Source organism: Pseudorca crassidens, chromosome 15 (assembly GCF_039906515.1).
Source record: "Pseudorca crassidens isolate mPseCra1 chromosome 15, mPseCra1.hap1, whole genome shotgun sequence".
In the NCBI taxonomy this organism is placed as follows: domain Eukaryota; kingdom Metazoa; phylum Chordata; class Mammalia; order Artiodactyla; family Delphinidae; genus Pseudorca; species Pseudorca crassidens.
In genome coordinates, this window is record NC_090310.1 from 83,522,607 (window position 1) to 83,541,965 (window position 19,359).

General features: G+C 52.9%; 1 protein-coding gene across 3 annotated transcripts in view; it reads right to left on the reverse strand.

Annotated features, from left to right (window-relative positions):
• Positions 1 to 19,359, reverse strand: part of BMP7 (bone morphogenetic protein 7) — a 91,240-nt gene that overhangs the window by 22,551 nt on the left and 49,330 nt on the right. For all 3 annotated transcript variants that reach the window (XM_067708578.1, XM_067708577.1, XM_067708579.1), the window contains exon 3: positions 7,446 to 7,594. In XM_067708578.1, the coding sequence (XP_067564679.1) occupies positions 7,446 to 7,594 (149 nt within the window). The remainder of the gene's footprint in view (positions 1 to 7,445; positions 7,595 to 19,359) is intronic.

The following is a 19,359-nucleotide window of genomic DNA, read 5'->3' on the forward strand; positions in this document are numbered from 1 at the left end:
ATAAGAATGTTCCTCCTTAATTGTGCAAAACGCATTAATTCCAGCCACTTCTCCTGATGGACCGAGGCCTGAGTGACAAGTGAGAACGCAGTTAATACTTGTGACATCTGCCTGGCCCAGTTACCCAAGGCCACCGCAGCCGCCACTGCCCACCGGCCCTGGAAGGTCCCATCCCAGCCTCTGGGTCACCAGGGCCTCTTCTCTGCTCTCTTGCTTCGGCTTCTGGACGAACAGGATGTGAAGCAACCGCAAGGGCAAAGGCACCTGGGAGCCAGCTGTGCCGTGGGCGGGATCGCTCGCCAACCTCGGCTTTATGGAGCTTAGTCTCCGCAGCCTCCGCGGGCGAAGGCTCGCCCCCGGTCCCGTCCTCAGCTGCCGCGGCCGGCATCACACTTGCACCGCATACGCCCTCAATCCTTTAAATGCCTCACAATCCCATCTGATCCCATCTGGGATGATCAAGAACAGTGATATGTGCTCTCACGGGCCCCGGAGAGAAGCCCGAGGCCCTCTTTGCATACAGACGTCCAGGATGTGCCTGTATCTGCCCTTCTGGAGGGAGAAGAAGGGGCCCTCCTGGTCTTGGAGCTCCGGGGGTGTCGAGCAGCGGCTGGAGGCCCCCAGCAAGGGAGTGTGAGGGGGGAAGCGAGGCCCCCAGGTCGTCTTCTTGGGTCAGAGAGCCAGGGCTGATCGACACCGCGGGCCTCCTGAGCCGTCAAGTGATTTCTTCTGTGGACAAGGGAGAGGAGGGGGACCCTGTCAACGAGGACAAGATGTTGGAGTCCTCGCCTTGGGAACAAAGGACTAGGTGCTTCTGTATCTGCAAAGACAATGGAGTCTCCAGCCCAAAGCAGTCTTCACCTCCCCGCCGCTTTGGGACGGACAGCGGCACTAGGAACACAGTGTGCAGGAAGCCCTCCGGAGCCATCCTCGGAACCTCAGAACTTGTCTTCATGGCCTCATCCCTGACCTTCAGCATATGGTCCCTTCACGGTCTGCCTCTTCCTATGAGAATGTGAGCACAAGCCTTGTCCTATCCAAGCCGTAGCCCCGGTGCCTGCAACAGTCCCAGGTCCATCATAGCTCCACACAAATGTTTGTTGAGTGAATGTTTGTTGAGTGCTTTCAACATGGGCAAAAGGCTCTTGACGGTAGGAAGCCGGTTCTGACCACCAGGTGCGGGGGCTGGGAGGGTTCAGCATTGCTCTGCAAGCTGGGATCCGTCAGGCACCACGGCCAGACCCACAGCACTTTTAGGGACCTGGGAAAACGTTATAGTGTCTCTTAAAATCAGAAGAAAAAACATGAACTTTTTAGTGTTGGAGAAAATGTTTTCATTTTTAATCCAGCCAGGATTATATTCATCGTTATATCAAGATGGTCATAAACCAAGTTTTAACATTTTTGAATGCAGGGAGGACCCCCCGGCCACTTCTGTGACGCTGGCTCCTCCAGTTAGCCCTGTGGGAAGCCCACTGTCTTCCGGGTCCTTTTTCAAACCCTCTTCGCAGGAAAGGGGATGTGGAGAGAAGAGCCAGGCAGAAACCAGGATGCTATAGGGTCCCAGGCTCTCTGTCTGGATGGCCCAGCCGTGCACCCAGCAGGGGCCTGTTAATTACACACGGCCCCTCAAGGTGTGGCCGCTGGTGACCACATTCCTCGAAGGCTTTCCAGCAACGAGCAAGTCTGCAGTCAGAATCTGCAGCCACGCCCAGGTCTACCCTGGGAGCAGAGTAACTTTAGTCAAGTTGCTTGGCCTTCTCGGCCTCTGTCTCCTCATCTGTAAGATGCTGGCCACAACAAACGTGCTACCTGGGCAGGGTCATTGTGAGAATTAAACACATCGATAACAGCAATAATAATATCTAACACTCACGAGCGTGGACAGGGTGCCGGCCCAGGGCTCAGCACTTTTACATGAATTCACTCTTTTCTTCCTCCCAGCCATAATTATGCCCGAGGAACAGATGAAGGGACAAGGCATCAGGAGGCTGGACCAGCCGTCCCAGATCACACGAGGCCGCCCCGTGGAGCGTCAGGCTATCGGGCGCTGGAGTCGGTGCAGGAGCCGCCAGAATGCCCCCACTCTGGTCCCGGACCGGAACTGAGCACGGGGCCTGGCCGGCAGCGAGGGCGCAGCTCTCACCAGCGCCGCCTACACAGCCCCCTTGCCAGCTGGCGAGCCCTCCACACTGGTGTCAGGTCCCCTCTGTTCAGGGTGCCTCTTCTCCCCTCTCCCACTGCCCTGGGGGTTCAGGGGGGGCGCAGCCTGTGTGGCTTGGGAGGTGGAGGGGCTGCCTCTCCTCTTGTCCTCTGTACAAGGAAAGACAGCAGACGCCAGCCCTCCTTCCCGCGGCGTCCTGTCCTCGGAGATGAGACGAGGCTCCCTACTGGGCTCCTGACGAGCCCCAGGTGCCCGGGGAGTTTATGGGCTTCTCCCCACACAGGCTCGCCGGCTGGCGGAGGCCTCAGCTGCACCGCTCCGCTCCGCTCCGAGGGGCGACCAACAGGAGGGCCGCAGCTGGAGGAAGAAGGGACAGACACGCGCTTCCTGGGTGGTCTCAGGCAGCGTGTGGAGATCCGGTGAGCCGGGGCTCACCTCACGCCGCACCAAACATCAGGAGAGAGGGTCTGTGACGTCTGTGCCTCACTAAGCAAGCTGGTCCGAATTACTGTCATCAACATGCCCATTGTACAGGTGGGGAAACCGAGGCCCCGGATTCTGGCAGGTGCCCAGTGGCTGCAAGATGCTGCACCCCGACTCAGTGCCCCATCTCCTCCCCTCCCAGACGGGGCACTGGGAGCTGGGCACGGGTGCCACGCCCTGAAACTCCGTCTTCTCCAGGTGCTGTAGGAGTTTATGTTAATGCTAGTAGGTGGTCCCAGGGCAGGGGCCAGGCTGTCCCTACAGGCAACACAGGGCTGGCACACAGTATGTGGGCATCAGCCGGCCCATCAAATGCACCCCAGAGTCCACGGACTCCCCAGCAGGCCTTGCTGGTCTTTCACCTGTGTAGGCATCCAACGTGAAAAGGTTCTGACCCAGGTTTAGAGCTGAATGGAGTTGGCCAGCCCAGGCACCATCTTATAAACAGGGTACCCCAAAACATGGGGCGGAGTGTTATCACTGGGCCAGACCCCAAGTTAGAAGGAGCCTGTGAGAAAAGGCAGATTCTTGGGCCCATTCCTGGGGAATCGCCATCAGTGGGTCTGGGGGTGGAGCCCGGGAATCTGTATGCTCAACGTGCCACCCAGGGGGACTGTGATGGACAACACGTGGGAGAAACACCATGGAGGGAAACGAGTTCCCAGCCAGGAGCCTGTGGTCTCAGAAGTGCTGGGCTCACTTGCTTCTTATCTCATCCCCCCAAAGACGCAAAAACTCATACCCTCAGTTGGCCATTGAATACCTTCCTCCTCCCTGACGGTCTGGGTGGGTGATCCTTCCCTGACCCGGGCAACCAGCTTAAACTTGCTGCGTCAGCGTGCACAGCACCTGGACAGGCCGGGTCTCAGGGCGGCGGCATCCATGCCCAGCCCCCAGGGCCCCACTTAGGAGGGGAGGAGATGGGGCCTCAAGTCTGGGGCATGGTGTCTAAGCCTTACCCTGGCTCTAGGCAGCATCCTGCGGCCACTAGGCTACGCTCCCCCTGGCTGGAGAGGGGTCCCCAGGCCTCAGCACCTCTCAGGGGCCCCAGTTTCGTCACCTGCCCCTCGGGGATGTTAATGATAGCATCTACCCCGCTGGTAACGGTGAGGATCACATGAGACTATGGCAGAAAGCACTTACTTTGTGCTTAGCAGCTGCCACACGCTAAGCAATTAAGCTCTTCACTTGCATGAGCTCATCTAATCCTTTGCAACCACCCTGGGAGGTGGAAACTATTATTAACCCCATTTTCCAGATGAGGGACATTAAGTGACTCACCCTGCGTCATGTGGCTAGAAACAGCAGAGCTGGGACTTGAACCTGGGGAGTCTGGCCAGCTCCTGAGCCCAAGCCCACGTAACCATCAGGCTGTGCCACGTCAATAAACACTGAGCCTCAGCCATGGGTTGGGGGGGAGCAGACGCTAGAGGCAAAAGGGGGACAAAGGCCCTGACTGTGGGGGAGAAAGGGGATGGCAGGCCTGGGCTGAGTGTCACTTAAGAGAAAAACCAAACCTGTGCCACGCTGAGCCAGAAAGGCAGGCAGGATAAAGGAGCACGTGACCCATTGGATCAAGTTGGCAGGTCAAGCCAATACCCACAAGTTCAGGGAAAGGGTCACTCTGAAAAGGTCAATCAAGTCTCCCTTAGCCTCATTTGTGCCTCATCTCCACTGTGTTCCACAGGGGCTTTCAAGGACAAGCAAGAGTTGAATGATTCTATCGCCAAATAAGTTTGGAATTCTTCTATGCTGTATACCCCATCAGGAGATTCACAATGGACATCAGCAAAATAAAGGCTCTGATAAGTCCTGCAGTGAAACCCGTTTAGTTTATCCAACCTAGCATTTCTTGCACTTAACTGATCATGACTCTTCACGGAACACAGTTTGAGAAACTCTAGTATACAGCAGGGGCTGCAAACTCCTTCTGTAAATAGTATTTCTAAAAATAATATTTTCAGCTTTGTGGGCCATAGCGTCTGTTACGACTACTCAACTCTGCTGCTGCAGCACAAAAGCAGGACCAGGTGATACGTAAACCAGTAAGTGTGACTGTGTACTAATACAACTTTATTTATGGACACCAAAATGTGAATTTCCTATAATTCTATGTGTCACAAAATATTCTTCTTCTTAAAATTTTTCTTAGCCATTTAAAAATTTGAAAACTATCCTTAGCTCACAGGCACCCAAAAACAGTCTGGAGGCTGAATTTGGTCCACCGTGCATAGTTTGCCAACCCAGTATAGAGCAATGGGAAACTCCAGCATCTTCTAGGACCTCACTATAAAGTGTCAGGGGCATGAAAAGGGGAAGGTTTGGGGGGCTGGGGAGCCTGGGGGAGACCATCAGTAGAAAGAAGACCAGACTGGAAAGAAGACAAGTGTGGTCCTAAACTCTGTGGCCCCCTCCCACACAGCATGTGACCTTAGGCGGATAATTCTGGGGAAAAAATTATAAAATTTATTTACATTTTCCAAATCCACTTGGCCAAACCCAGCATTAACCACAGTAAAAAGAAGAACTAAAAGCTGGAACAATATCTGCAGCTCAAATCACAAAGGGCAAAATGTCCCTAAAATATAAAGTAGAAAAAGACCGACACCCTATGCGAGCAATGGGCAGAGGAGACAGAGGTTCCCAGGGAGGAAACTGCAAACAGCATATTCGAGAAAGGGCTCAGCCTCGCACAGAGGAGAGAAAAGCAAAGCAAAACTACAAGATCCCACGCATCATCTATCGGATTAGCAAAGACAGGTACATTTGAGAGGCTGTCCCGACGAAGAAGGGGACACGGGTGCCCTCGTGCATTGCCAGTGGGGGCGCAAATGGACAGACCTCTCCAGAGGGTAAATTGGCAATACCGATCAAAACTACAAACAGGGACTTCCCTGGGGGTCCAGTGGGTAAGACTCCGCGCTCCCAAAGCAGGGGGCCCGGGTTCGATCCCTGGTCGGGGAATTAGATCCCACACACGTGCCATAACGAAGAGCCTGTGTCCCGCAACTAAAAGATCCTGTGTGCCGCCTAAACAAATAAATAAAATATTAAAAAAAAAAAAAACTACAGACATGCCACTTTCAGGAATTGTTCCTAGACCTACACCTACTCAAGTGTCCAAGGACACGTGCGCTGAGGTTCTCCACTGCAGCCCTGTTTATAGGAGCGGAAGATGGAAAAACCCTAGACGTCCATCCCGGTGGACTGGATGAGTTACTCTTGGTGGTAGTAAAACAACAAAAACAACGACAACAACTCCTCCTCTCATTTAGGGCATGTGTATTATGAGCCGGGTCCTGTTCTCAGCCCTCACTACTCAAAGCACTGTCCAGGGACCAGCAGCCTCTGCATCACTTGGGGGCTGTTTGGACCACAGCCTCCCATCCGTCCCAGACCTGCTGAAACAGAATCTGCATTTTCACAAGAGTCCCAAGGAATTCCTTTGTACCTTAGGGCATTATTTTTAAAACTCTTCCTGTATTAACTCACTCATTCTCAGAACAACCCAATAACCCAGGCTCTTATTACCCAAGGGTTGGAGGCGAGGAGTGGAGGCTCTGGGACGTTAGCGAAGTTGTCCAAAAAGTCACACAGCGGGTGAGCGGCAGAGCTGCATCCACTCCACATGTATACAAAAACACAACAGCCTCTAAAGACTAAGGAAGTTCTGTAACAGTGGAAAAAAGACCAACCTCCGAGATACGTTGTCCGGTGAAAAAAGCAAAGTGAAGAACACTGTATATACTATGATAGTATTTGTGGGAGGAAAAAAAAAGGACAGCAGAATCTATATGTAATTGCTTAGATACCCAGAAGGCATCTCCGATCAGAAAGACACCCAATAACATGGAGATAGCTGCCGCTGGGAGGTGGAACTCAGCAGCTGGAGGAAGGAGGTCAGAGGGAAACTACTCACTGTTGCACACGGCTGTAACTTTTGAATTTTGAACCAGGCACATGTATTACCTATCCTAAAATAATTCTTCTGTAAACTGGTGTAAGGAAGAAGTTACCCACACCCTAAAGGCATCCCCACTTAATAAGAAATACGCTTTGGGGAAGGAGAAATCGGCACAGCCGGGCCCACCCTAGTCCCGTACGTGCTCTCCTGTCTGCCTTTCTCAGAAAAGATGGGCGTGGGGTGAGGGTGAGGGGCTGCGGGAGGGCGGGCGGACAGCGCATTCTCCAAGTATCTGGGACTCGGCACCACGTCCAATCTCTTGGAAGACGGTAATGCCTCGTATCAGTGTGGTGGTCCTTAACTGGGGCAACTGTGCCCGCATGGGACACTTGGCAACGTCTGGAGACATTTTTTGGGTGTCACAAGTGGAAGAGGCTATCTATCTATCTAGTGGGTAGAGGCCAGGGATACTGTTAAACATCCAACAATGCCCAGGACGCCCCAGAATGTCCTGTGTCCTGAGCTTGAGGAGCCTGCATCAGCACGTTCTGTGTTCGGGCATCCCCGGAGGCTCAGCAAAAGTGCAGGTTCTGACGCCGCGGGCCTGGGACGGGCCAGAGAGTCTGCATTTCGAATAGGGGGAGGCCACCCATGCTGCTGTGAGCAACGAGGCCTCACCCAACCCAGCTCTGGCCAACTGTGTAATCATCTTATGCAAAAGAGGTAGGGACTGCTTTCACTGTGGATCAAAAAGCTGGACAGTAAGTACTGATGGGGGAGGGGGCAGGGGAAGCCTGGTCCTGATGGAGACGAGCACGTGGACTGCCGAGATCCTCCTCGAGTCCACGGCTGCGGGCCGCACCGGCACGAGCTGGGGTGCTGGTGTGGACTTACCATCCAGAGTCTCCACCGAGAGCTGCAGGCCCAGGTTGTGCCGTGGGTTGACCACCCAGTGGTTGCTGGTGGCCGTGATGTCGAACACCAGCCAGCCCTCCTCCGAGGCCCAGAGGGTGCGGCTGTCGAGCAGAAACAGGTCTGACTCCCTGCAAGAGAGGAGAGAGACACAGGCTCCGGGTCAGCAGGTCATGGTTCGGTCTCCCCCCGCCCGCCGTCAGCCAGCCAGCCACTGATGGACAGGAGGAACTTGTGAGGCAGGGGAGCTGGCAGGAGGTCTGCCAGTCCCCCCAAAGTGGGTTCATCAGACCAAGATCCAGCCATGGAGACCCCCAGGTAGCAGCCGTGGTGGGGAGACAGAGTGCAGAAGAGGTGTAAAGAGATACGTGCAGGAGACAGACGCACCGCTACGAGACCGATGCGCCCTTCAGATTCATTAGGGGGGATGCCAATGAGACAGAGCACAGGAAGGCAGCAATTACACAGCCTCCATGATGCCACAAGTTTCAGGAAACAGAAGTCCCCTTTCGTTGGCTTATTCACCACTTGCCAGGCGCTGTCCCCAGTGTGGTACGCACATTCTCATTCAGTTCTCACAACCCTAAGCTGCGGGAGTACTATCATCTCCGATGAATCCATGATAAAACCATGACATGCCCAAGGTCATTTAGCCGGGAAGTTGCTAGCCTGGGGGTTGGAGCCCAGGCAGCTGAGCACCAGTGCAAACGCGCCTCATTTCCACACTGTGCCACTTCTTCATGAGCCCACCACGTGTTAGGAGGTGGACCCCCATGCAGACTGACATCATTAATAGAGGGAGTCCTTTAATTCTCTCTTCCTCAGATTTGTAGTAGCAAAATGGGTAAAACCACAATTGACCTTGTAGTGGATGGAGGATGAATGGATGGAAATGGATGGATGGATGGAGAGATGGATGGATGGAGAGATGGATGGATGGAGAGATGGATGGATGGAGAGATGGATGGATGGAGAGATGGATGGATGGAGAGATGGATGGATGGAGGATGAATGGATGGAGAGATGGATGGATGGAGAGATGGATGGATGGAGGATGAATGGATGGAAATGGATGGATGGATGGAGAGATGGATGGATGGAGAGATGGATGGATGGAGGATGAATGGATGGAAATGGATGGATGGATGGAGAGATGGATGGATGGAGAGATGGATGGATGGAGAGATGGATGGATGGAGAGATGGATGGATGGAGAGATGGATGGATGGAGAGATGGATGGATGGAGAGATGGATGGATGGAGGATGAATGGATGGAAATGGATGGATGGATGGAGAGATGGATGGATGGAGAGATGGATGGATGGAGAGATGGATGGATGGAGGATGAATGGATGGAAATGGATGGATGGATGGAGAGATGGATGGATGGAGAGATGGATGGATGGAGGATGAATGGATGGAAATGGATGGATGGATGGAGAGATGGATGGATGGAGAGATGGATGGATGGAGAGATGGATGGATGGAGAGATGGATGGATGGAGAGATGGATGGATGGAAGATTGATGGACGGATAGAAGACTGATGGATGGATAGAAGATTGATGGATGGATAGATGGAAGATGGATGGATGGATGGATGGATGGATGGATGGATGGACAGAAGGATGGATGGATAGATTTTTACATTCCTAGGTAGTAGAATTCTAGTATGTAAGATATCTTAATGTCTCTTTTGCACTTTTAATTATAAGGATTCAAAGTTTAAATATTCTGAGTCCTTCAATAGTCAGTTAGGATATCTGAGCTCCTACACTCTACCAGGCTGTGGGTACAATGATGAACAGCACCCAACCAGCTCCTGCCCCAGGGTACTGACAGTCTCTGTCGTACCTGGAGGGATCTAATTTTCCTGGGAATTAAGGTGAATTTTCTCTGCTCACACCTTATCAGATGTATCAACTACTGATTGAGCACCTACCACCTGCCAAGCCCCGGGTTGCACTGCCTGCCCAGATCATGTCACTGAGTTCCTACAATAACTCTCTGAGGTGGGTAATATTAACTGTACCCCTGTGCGGGTCTCAGAACCGAGGCTCAGAAAGGCAAAGATGTTAGCGCAGGGTTACACTGCTAGCACGCAGCTGAGGCAGGACTGGAAGCCCACCGGGCCCCCTGGGAGGCTTGCAACCATACAAGAAGAGAAGGTCTTCTGGACGCTGCCTTTGCTCAAGTGTAGCTGTCATCATTTCAGAGCCTTTGGCGAATTAAACCCATCGTATATAACTCACTAAGCCCTCGGCCGAAGCGAGCGGCAGATACCCGCTCCTTGAGATGAGGCACGATCTCCCTATTGACCCCATCCCCCGCTCTCTCTCCTAAAAACTAGGGCTGACCACCTCTTCATCTTTCCTGTGTGGTCTGCAGACCTCCAAGTTGGTGAGGTCTCTGTTGCATCATAACACATTAGACATTTACCAAGCATATTAAAATGTATGAGACTCAGAGAAGGTATGCATGCAGAAAACAAACTGGCAATGTTACCCAGTGTCTCAAGTGTACTTTCACTCGGAACCCAGTGGAAATGCACCGGGCGATTAACAGGTCACTCAGAGAAGTCTACACAGGTTGGAGAAGCAGGCTCAGAAGCAGACAGGAGCCAAGACAGGTGTGAGGGTGCAGGGCTGTCTCATCAAGGCACAGCTTTGGGGAGTGAGGGAATGAATTTGAGCTGTATTTCCCTCTTTGACCGTCTCCATCCAAACGTCTGAGGGCAGAGGATCTAGTTGGCCTCGTCAAGTCCCTGCCCCGCCCTTGGCCACGGGAGGGCTGAGCACTCCACGGTGATGGACAACATCACCGGGACCACAAGATGGAAACAGGGGTTATCCCCACCTCACGCCCCCCCAAAATCCCACTTTTTAAGTGATACTCAGTAATCGCCGGAACCCAATTCAGAAAATGCTGAATTATATTATGCCATGCATGTGAACGAGATACGACTTCTGATCGTACGGCTGGCAGAACGGAGCCACACTACAAGACAGTGCATGGTCTCTTGACCAGCCAAACCGCAGTCCCTTGTGACTGCAGGACACTTGCTGCCTCTGTAATACAGAGACATCAGAGGGGCAAGGACGTCTTTTTAGAGCCACCAAATATTTTGAGGACACTCACTTTCATGGCCAAACTGAATTAAAATAATGAGACAATCTTTCATGACCCGTTTACTTCTACTTCTTCCCAGTGCCTTTTCAGAGGTAGTTTCAGAACTGTCTTGGGGGCACGTCCACACAGATTTTAAACTTCCAAACAAGAATTTCCACTGTCTTCATCTCCAATCTGCCTTGATGGCTTTCCTGGCTGTGGAGATTACCAAGACTGTGAACGCACGCGTTCGCTGCTCTAGATAATTAACAGATGAGAGAAGCAGCACCACTCCGAAACCAAACAACTCCCTCCCTCGCTCAGGCACCCAGGGCCCCGGTCGGAAGCCTCTACAGCACAGCACAAGTCACAGACCTGGGTGGCAACTTCGCTGGAAAATTATTTGCCAGAAGGTGTGACCAGATATCTGGATAGGCCCTGACTGACAGTCAAACAATGAATAGCAACTTAGGGAATGGAATTGGGCCTTTGAACAGTGAGCGCCTTGCCAAACGGTACTACACGTTCTCTTGTTACAGCCAGGACACCGCGGGCCAGATGTTACAGGCGCGCGTTGACTCATCATGAATCAACATGTGTGCGTGTGCGGACTCCCTCTCCTGAGTCCTAGCTCGCAGTGCGTTCCGGGCTTGCTGGGAAGAGCCAAACCTTCGTGGAAGGCATCGGGACAGGAAAGCCCTGTCGAGGCGGGAGGAGTGAGATGCTAACACAGACTCTGCTTTGAGACAGAAAGCCCAGCCCCAGGTTGGCCGCGTGAACAGGACAAGGGAGCAATTACCCAGCAGCCGTGTCCGGACTGACGGCTGGGAAAGTGGGAATGCCTCGCTGCCACCTCCAGCACCTCATTCGAACACAATGGTTCTCACAACTGGGAGGAACCAACAAGCCCTTTGGGATGTTTTTATTTACCATGAACATACTGGCCTCCCTGACGAGCCCAGGTGACAGCAGAGGCAGAACGGCTCAGGGTGGGAGCCCCGGGGAACCTAAATGCACTCCTTCCCCTTTCCCACTGCTAAGAATCTAGGTACTTTCCACGCACCAGCTCCCTGATCTCCAACAGTCAGGTTATTGTTCCCACTTTATAGATGAGGGAAGTGAGGTTCAGAGAGGGGAAGCCCACTGCCCATCGATAAACCTTCTAAGTGACAGAACCAGGATACAGCGCCGGAAGCGTGACCTGAGGACTTGGTACTTAAGCCCCATCACCTCCTTAACTCACCCTCTGGCCAAGGGACAAGAGACCCAGGAGGTTGTTCAATGCTGCACGATGCATGTTATTGTCACAACATTGTGTGGAGTAGAGAGAATACCAGAGGGGGGATGACGTCCAGGTAGCAGGGAATAGAGAAGGCAAGTAGGGCAAGCTAGCTCATTCCAGAGCCTCACTTTCCTCCTCTGTAAAGTGGAGAGAACGCCCTCTTCTTCAGCAGCTGGGGAAGCCGACTGAAGACTAGCCTAGTGACAAACTCCCAGGGCTCCTGGAGCAACGCTATAATTACTACAAGTCATGTAAGTGCCGGTGTACACTCCCTGTTGGACGGTAGGAAATTCTGGGAGGGGAACTTTATCTGTCTTGGGCCCAGTCATTACATGACTGCCCAAGATCCATGCAACAACAGACCACACATCCACTCAAACAACGTTCGCCTTGGACGCCAGCACTCATCAGACAAGGGTCTCCGGGTGTTCGCAGTCGGGAGATTTTCTGCAAATACGGCCGTCAGCAATTCCTCCCCTCCCTCCCCACATGCAGCTCTCTCATAAGTCGGGGAGGTCTGCTCCACCTCTGACGTCTGCACTGACCACCCGACTTGTCGTGGACTCAGTGGCAGGGAGGCCCTGCCATGTCCAGGAGGAAGACGCAAGAGGCTTAGCAGATCTGCTTCTGCTGCCCACTGCACTGGCAACCCTGACTCTTCTGCGGGAGAGATGACATGGAAGGGGAAGGGGCAGAGGCTGCGGAGGAGGGGGGTCTCTGAGGGGAGAGAGAGAAAAGCCAAGCCAGCCCTCAGCAGACACGCCGTCCAGGGTGTTCCAGCCCCAGCCAAGCTCTCAGCTTCCTCAGGGACTACAGCAGACGCTACCAAGAGTAGAAAAACTGCCCAGCTGAGCCCTGCCCAAATTCCTGAGCAATTAAATGATTGTTGTTTAAGCCACTGCGTTGTAGGTGGTTTGTTCACCACGGAGATAGAACCCAAACAACAGTTACACTGTTCAGAACAGAAAAACTGAAAACGAACCATCTACTGAGAGGAACGGGTAAAAACAGGGGGTGTATCCAAGCGCTACACAGCTGTGTCAAAGGACCATATAAATCCATACTTCTTGACAAGAGGGAAACACGGTATTAAGTAAAAAGGTGTCATAAAACAGTATGCAAATTTCTGGAAAAATACAATATGCTAAGATTGGTTAAAAAAAAAGGAAATAGAAAATTTGAGTCACCCAACATGCACTAACAAATTGAAATAAAAGGCCTTTCCCCACACCCAGATGGTTTTATACTGTATATTTGCCATATTATCAAGAGATAATTCCTTCTGGACTTCCTGGTGGCACAGTGGTTAAGAATCCGCCTGCCAATGCAGGGGACACAGGTTCGAGACCTGGTCCGGGAAGATCCCACATGCCGCGGAACAACTAAGCCCGTGTGCCACAACTACTGAGCTTGCGCTCTAGAGCCCTTGAGCCACAACTACTGAGCCCGTGTACCACAACTACTGAAGCCCGTGCGCCTAGAGCCCGCGCTCCACAACAAGAGAAGCCACCGCAGTGAGAAGCCCGTGCACCACATCAAAGGGTAGCCCTCGCTCGCCGCAACTAGAGAAAGCTGGCGTGCAGCAATGAAGACCCAACACAGCCAAAAATAAAATATATACATAAATAAATAAATTTTTTAAAAAAGAGAGAATTCCTTCTTATACAAATAGGTCGAGAAAATGGAAGAGGGAAAAGTAAGAACCAGTATTGTAAAGCTAGCATGTTACTGATTCCAAAGATGGATAAGGCCAGTTTCAACAGACATTTCTTTAAAGATATACAAATGGCCAGTGAACATATGAACAGAGGGTCAACATGATGAGCCATTAGGGAAATGCAAATCAGAACTACAGTAAGTTAGTACTTCACAGCCAGCAGGATAGCTAAAACCAGAAACACAGACAATAGCAAGTATTGGCCAGGAAGTGGAGGGACTGGAACCTTCAGACACTGCTGGTGGGAACATGAAACGGTGCAGTGAATTTGGAAAACAGAACGGCAGTTTTTTTTGTTGTTGTTTTTTTGTGGTACGCGGGCCTCTCACTGTTGTGGCCTCTCCCGTTGCGGAGCACAGGCTCCGGACGCGCAGGCTCAGCGGCCATGGCTCATGGGCCCAGCCGCTCCGCGGCATGTGGGATCTTCCCGGACCGGGGCACGAACCCGTGTCCCCTGCCTCGGCAGGCGGACTCTCAACCACTGCGCCACCAGGGAAGCCCAGAAGAGCAGTTTTTTAAGAGGTAAAACATAGAGTTACCAAATGACCCAATAATTTTACTACCCAAGAGAAATGAAAATCCTATACATGAATGTTCATAGCAGCATTACTCATAAGAGCCAAAAAAAAAATGGAAACAACTCATATATCCATCACGTGATGAACAGATAAACAAAACATGGTAAGCCCATACCATGGAATACTATTTGGCAGTAAAAAGGAATGAGGCACTGACACATGCTACGACATGGGTGAACTTTGAAATCATTATGTTAAGTAAAAGAAGTCGGACACAAAGGACCACATATTGTAGGATTCCATTTAAATGAAATGTCCAGAACAGGCAAATCCATGGAGACTGAAGAGATTAGTAGCTGCCAGTAGCCGAGGATGGGGGAAAATGAGGGGAGGCTGGCTGCCAGTGCGTATGGAGTTTCCTCTGGGGTGGTGAATATCATCTAAGATTAAATAGGGTAACCTTAAATAGCACAGCTCTGAATATACTAAAAACCAATGGATAACACACTTTGCAAGATTGAAGTGGATGGGATGTGAAATAGATCCCAATAAAGCTATATTTTAAAGAGTGAATAAGCCCAAAATGTAGGGCACGGTGTCACGATGCTAACAATTTCTTTAAGGTTAACACACCTATGCGTGGAAAGCCTAGAGGCACGTACTCTGGAGTTGCAGCAACAACCCCCCCTGAGGCTGTTTCTCGCCTCTACACACACACATCAATGTTGTCGCAAGTCAGCAAGCACAATCTATTTCTGAAAGAAGTGAGATAGTACGAGGTCCACATTGTTTCCATGTTTTCCTGGGGACAGTCCTGCCCGTTCCTCCAGGCTCACACAGGCAGCCGGGGGAGACCCAGAAGGCAGACTTCACCCCCTCCTGAAACCCAGCCTCCCCCAAAGCCCTGCTGTCCGCGAGGCGTGAACCGCCAGTGACCCCAACTCCGTGGCAGAAGGGGCGTTAATATTTAACCACCGGCCTGGGGACACAGTGCTGCTGGGGCATGCGGGCTCCTCCTCCCAGGGACACCATGAGAGCGGCCGAAATCTAACCCATGGGGGAAGCAGGAGGAAGCCCACACCATCACCTGACCTAGTTTCCAGCATCTCAGCCCACCTTCCCCTGGAAAGTCCAACCACAACGGAAAAGTGGGTATTTTAAAATCTCCAACGTGGGAAGGTGGAAAGTCCTTTTTTTTTTTTTGCCCTCTGGCTCCTTAGAGACTATTTAGAGACTGTGATCTCAAGGGCCTTCGCCCACGAGCCTCTCCCGGAGCAGTAAGACCCCACGCAAGACGCCACCGGCTCCGACCAGGGCCTCAGAGACATTGTTAATGCTTTGCATACACTCAGCTCCCAGGGAAACAGCCCCGGGACTGAGACTGGAAGCCTGGGGAGTCCTCTGACCCCTGGGGTTTTCCAGGCAGGAGCAGGACCCATGGGAAACAGATTCCAACGGGGTCACCCAGTGCCCATTGCCTGGTCACCTGGGACTGTCTCTGTCCAGTCTCAGCATCCAGTTTCACTCTCCTTCCCCCTGACCCTATAGCGCTGTAGGAAGGACACCGCCTTCCACCTGCCAGTGGGGCCCAGCAGTGCAGGGTCCTCACAGCCAAAAAGGACCTTGGAAATCCACTCCAGATGCTTTAATTTTCAGCCCGGAAGACCAGAGTCTGGTGTACAGGCCGCTGGTGGCTGCACGGGAATTAGAACCCAGTCCTGGGCCTCAGTCTAGGCCAGTGTGATGGAGGCCGAGACCCAGCTTGACTCCCTCCAGGATCCCTCGGACACAGTCCATCACCGACAGGGTGCAGACGCAGGCTGGGGTTCGGAATGGCCACATTCGGAGTCACCCAAGGTCTCTCCAGGAGGCCTCGCTGGTGGCAGGGGGCATCAGCACCCCAGCTCCGTATCCTGGGCACCCACTGTGCGCCAAGCTCTTGAGTGACGTTCTCTCACCTAATCATTCCTCTTCCAACCAGGTAGACATAATTACAGCCCCTACTTCATAGATGACACAACTGAGCTGCAGGGGAGTTAAGACAGCATCCTCAGCTAGTGACCGGCCGGCCCCCGACCGTAAGTGACAGGAAGCACATGGGCCCATTCTTCACATCGGTGCCCCCAGCCAAGAATCCCTCCCTGAGGTTAGAGGAGGTGGAGAGGATCCAAGAGAGAATGCGGCTGGCCCAGTGCCAAGTTCCCCCCAACGCCATTAGAAAAAGGGAAAAGAACTTGAGATTACGGGGTGTGCGGAACGATACCCCCCTCAAAGACACCCACATCTAATCCCCAGAACCCGTGGAGTACATGGCAAAAGGGATTACATCAAGGATTTTTGAGATGGGAGATGACCCTGGATTATCCAGGTGGGCCCCGTGTAATTTTACAAGGGTCCTCATAAGTGAAAGAAGGTGACGGGAGGGTCAGAGAAGGAGATGTCAGACAGAGCAGAGGGCCGAGTGATGTGACTGCTGGCGGGGGCCACCAGCCGAGGGATTCAGGTGCCTCTAGAAGCTGGAAAAGTCAGGGAAACAGGGCTTCCCTGGTGGCGCAGTGGTTGAGAGTCCGCCTGCCGATGCAGGGGACGCGGGTTCGTGCCCGGGTCCGGGAAGATCCCACATGCCGCGGAGCAGCTGGGCCCGTGAGCCATGGCCGCTGAGCCTGCGCGTCCGGAGCCTGTGCTCCGCAACGGGAGAGGCCACAGCAGTGAGAGGTCCGCGTACCGCAAAAAAAAAAAAAAAGTCAGGGAAACAGATTCTCCGTAGAGCCTGCAGAAGGAAGGTAGCCCTGGGGACATCTCCTTCTTAGCCCAGCGAGACCCATTTCAGACTTCTGACCTCCAGAACTAAAAGATAACAAATTTGTGTTAAGCTACTAAGTTCACGGTAATTTGTTACAGCAGCCAGAAGAACTTAAGAATTTCCCTCCTGAAACACACTCTGAACACCTCTTATGTCTCAGGAGTTCTGCTGGGAACCAGAGGTACAAAGGCAGCCACAGACGGAGCTCTGGGTGCATGGGCCATGAATGCATCCCATAGTGAGGGCAAGTAAACACTGACTAAGTGGAGTGGAGGAGGGGAAGTGCCCTCTGCGTGACCAAGACAGAGCAAAGCACTGGATTGGGCGGGGGGGGGGGGGGGGGGGCGAGGCTGTCCAGGGAAGTGTCTCCTGAGGGAGGCCAGAGGGGTGAGCAAGGCCGATGCAGCCAACAGGGCAGGAAGGGCATTGCAGCAGAGGGAACAGAATTCGCAAAGCCTCATGAGAGAGGCTACCGTGGAGGGGGTGCAGGTACTTGGTGAGCACAGAGGCGTGCGGCGGCACGGAACTGCAGGGCGTCCTGGCCACGGGAAGGTTCAGATGCTGGGAGAACTGAGAGGCTGGCAAGAGTTTTAACCAGGGAGTGGAAATAACTGGCTTTGGGCAAACTCTCCCTCACCCCTGCTCTGACCCTCACCCTGTGGCTCTTTGGGAAACTGCATGGCTGGACATTTTATTTTAAAACCCTGCATGTTGCAAACCGCTTCTGGGCCTCGAGAACATTCCTCAGAAGGCAGCGAGTGATGGAGAAGCCAGAGCTTTCCCAGGCTAACATGATGTCACGGAGTGGGGCATTCATGGCGCTGCTAAGGCTGAGTCAGGCTGGGAAGCCAGCAGCCCGCTGTGCACCTGGAGGCAGCCCAGCCTGCAAACACCAGCCCTGCAGGGAAGCCGGGAAGGAGATCAAAGGAGCCGGCAGAGGAAGTAGGGCATGGCTGTCATGAGGCTCCCGGGTCAGGGAGGACCCAGCCCAGGTCCCCGCACCCCACCTGGGGCTTCAGGGAATGCCCCACCTTCTTCCAAGTCACCCAGACAGTCCCTGGTGTCCCCGGGGCGGGAAGGTGAAGTCAGAGAGGTCCAAGGCTTTTTTTAAACACTTTTTTTTTTTTTTAAGGCTGCGCCTGTCCAGGAAGACTAAAATTAAGTCATTTGGGGAGAAAGGTGGAAAAATACACAAAGAAGCACAATATTCTCCTCCCACAGCCAGAGCCCGAGTCACCAGCCCACAGCGTCCCTGCCCCAGGACCATCTGTCTGCCTGTCTGTCTGTCTGTCTCTCCCTCCTCTCTTCCCTTCCCCATCCTCCACCTGGGCATTCACAGAAGGGTCAAGAACACCCCTGTCCAGGGTCCAAGAGGCCTGTGTCACTGGAGTCAGGGAGCAAATCAGCAGCCGTTAAGGCCTGGGGCTCAATCTGTCCGTCTGCAAGAGGAAGGATTTGGAGTTTACCAAGGTCTCAAAAACTGCTTCCCGGGCTTCCCTGGTGGCGCAGTGGTTAAGAATCTGCCTGCCAATGCAGGCGACACGGGTTCGAGCCCTGGTCGGGGGAGATGCCACATGCCGCGGAGCAACGAAGCCCGTGCCCCACAACTACTGAGCCTGCAGTCTAGAACCCGCGTGCCAAAACTACTGAGCCCGCACAGCACAACTACAGAAGCCCACGTGTCTAGAGCCCGTGCTCCACGACAAGAGAAGCCACCGCAATGAGAAGCCCGCGCATCACAACGAAGAGTAGCCCCCGCTCGCCACAACTAGAGAAAGCCCATGTGCAGCAACAAAGACCCAACACAGGCAAAAATAAATTAATTAATTAATTTTAAAAAAAAACCTGCCTCCCATGAATAAGATGTCCAAGGGGGTAAAATGACACGGCTGAAAATCACAAAGGCTCTGTATTCAAGTAAGATCAGGAAGCATCACGTGATCACTGCTTCTTGAGAGATTTCATAATGCACACTGGCTCGTTAAAGGTTCTGAGAAATCCTGCTGCAAGGAAATGTCTCCTCCAGCCATGGAGTGCGCTTGCAGAGGCTTTCCAACTCGTGTGTGAAAGCAGGTCACGGGGGCAGGAGGGGAAAGGGATCAAGTCGGCACCTAAAAATGGGATGCAGCTCCCAGCAGGAGGCAACAGTCAGGAGGTCTAAGTGGAGCCCAGGAGCCTCTTTGTGATGACGTCGCCAGGGTGGCCCTTGGGTCACACTTTGGGGGGTCAGGGATGTATGCATGACGACACAAGGCTTTGGGTCCTAGGAAAGCCGAAATCAAATCCCTGTGGAGTGACCCAGGGCAAGCCAACCTCTGTCCTTCAGGTTCTTTTGTTTGTAATGTGGGGGTAACGATGAGGACTGTTCTAAGGATGCATCAGCTGGGATGGGACAGTCGAGATGCCGGCACAGAGCTGAAGACTCAAGGCTGAAGACTCCAGGGTGCAGCAGATTCACTCACAACCAC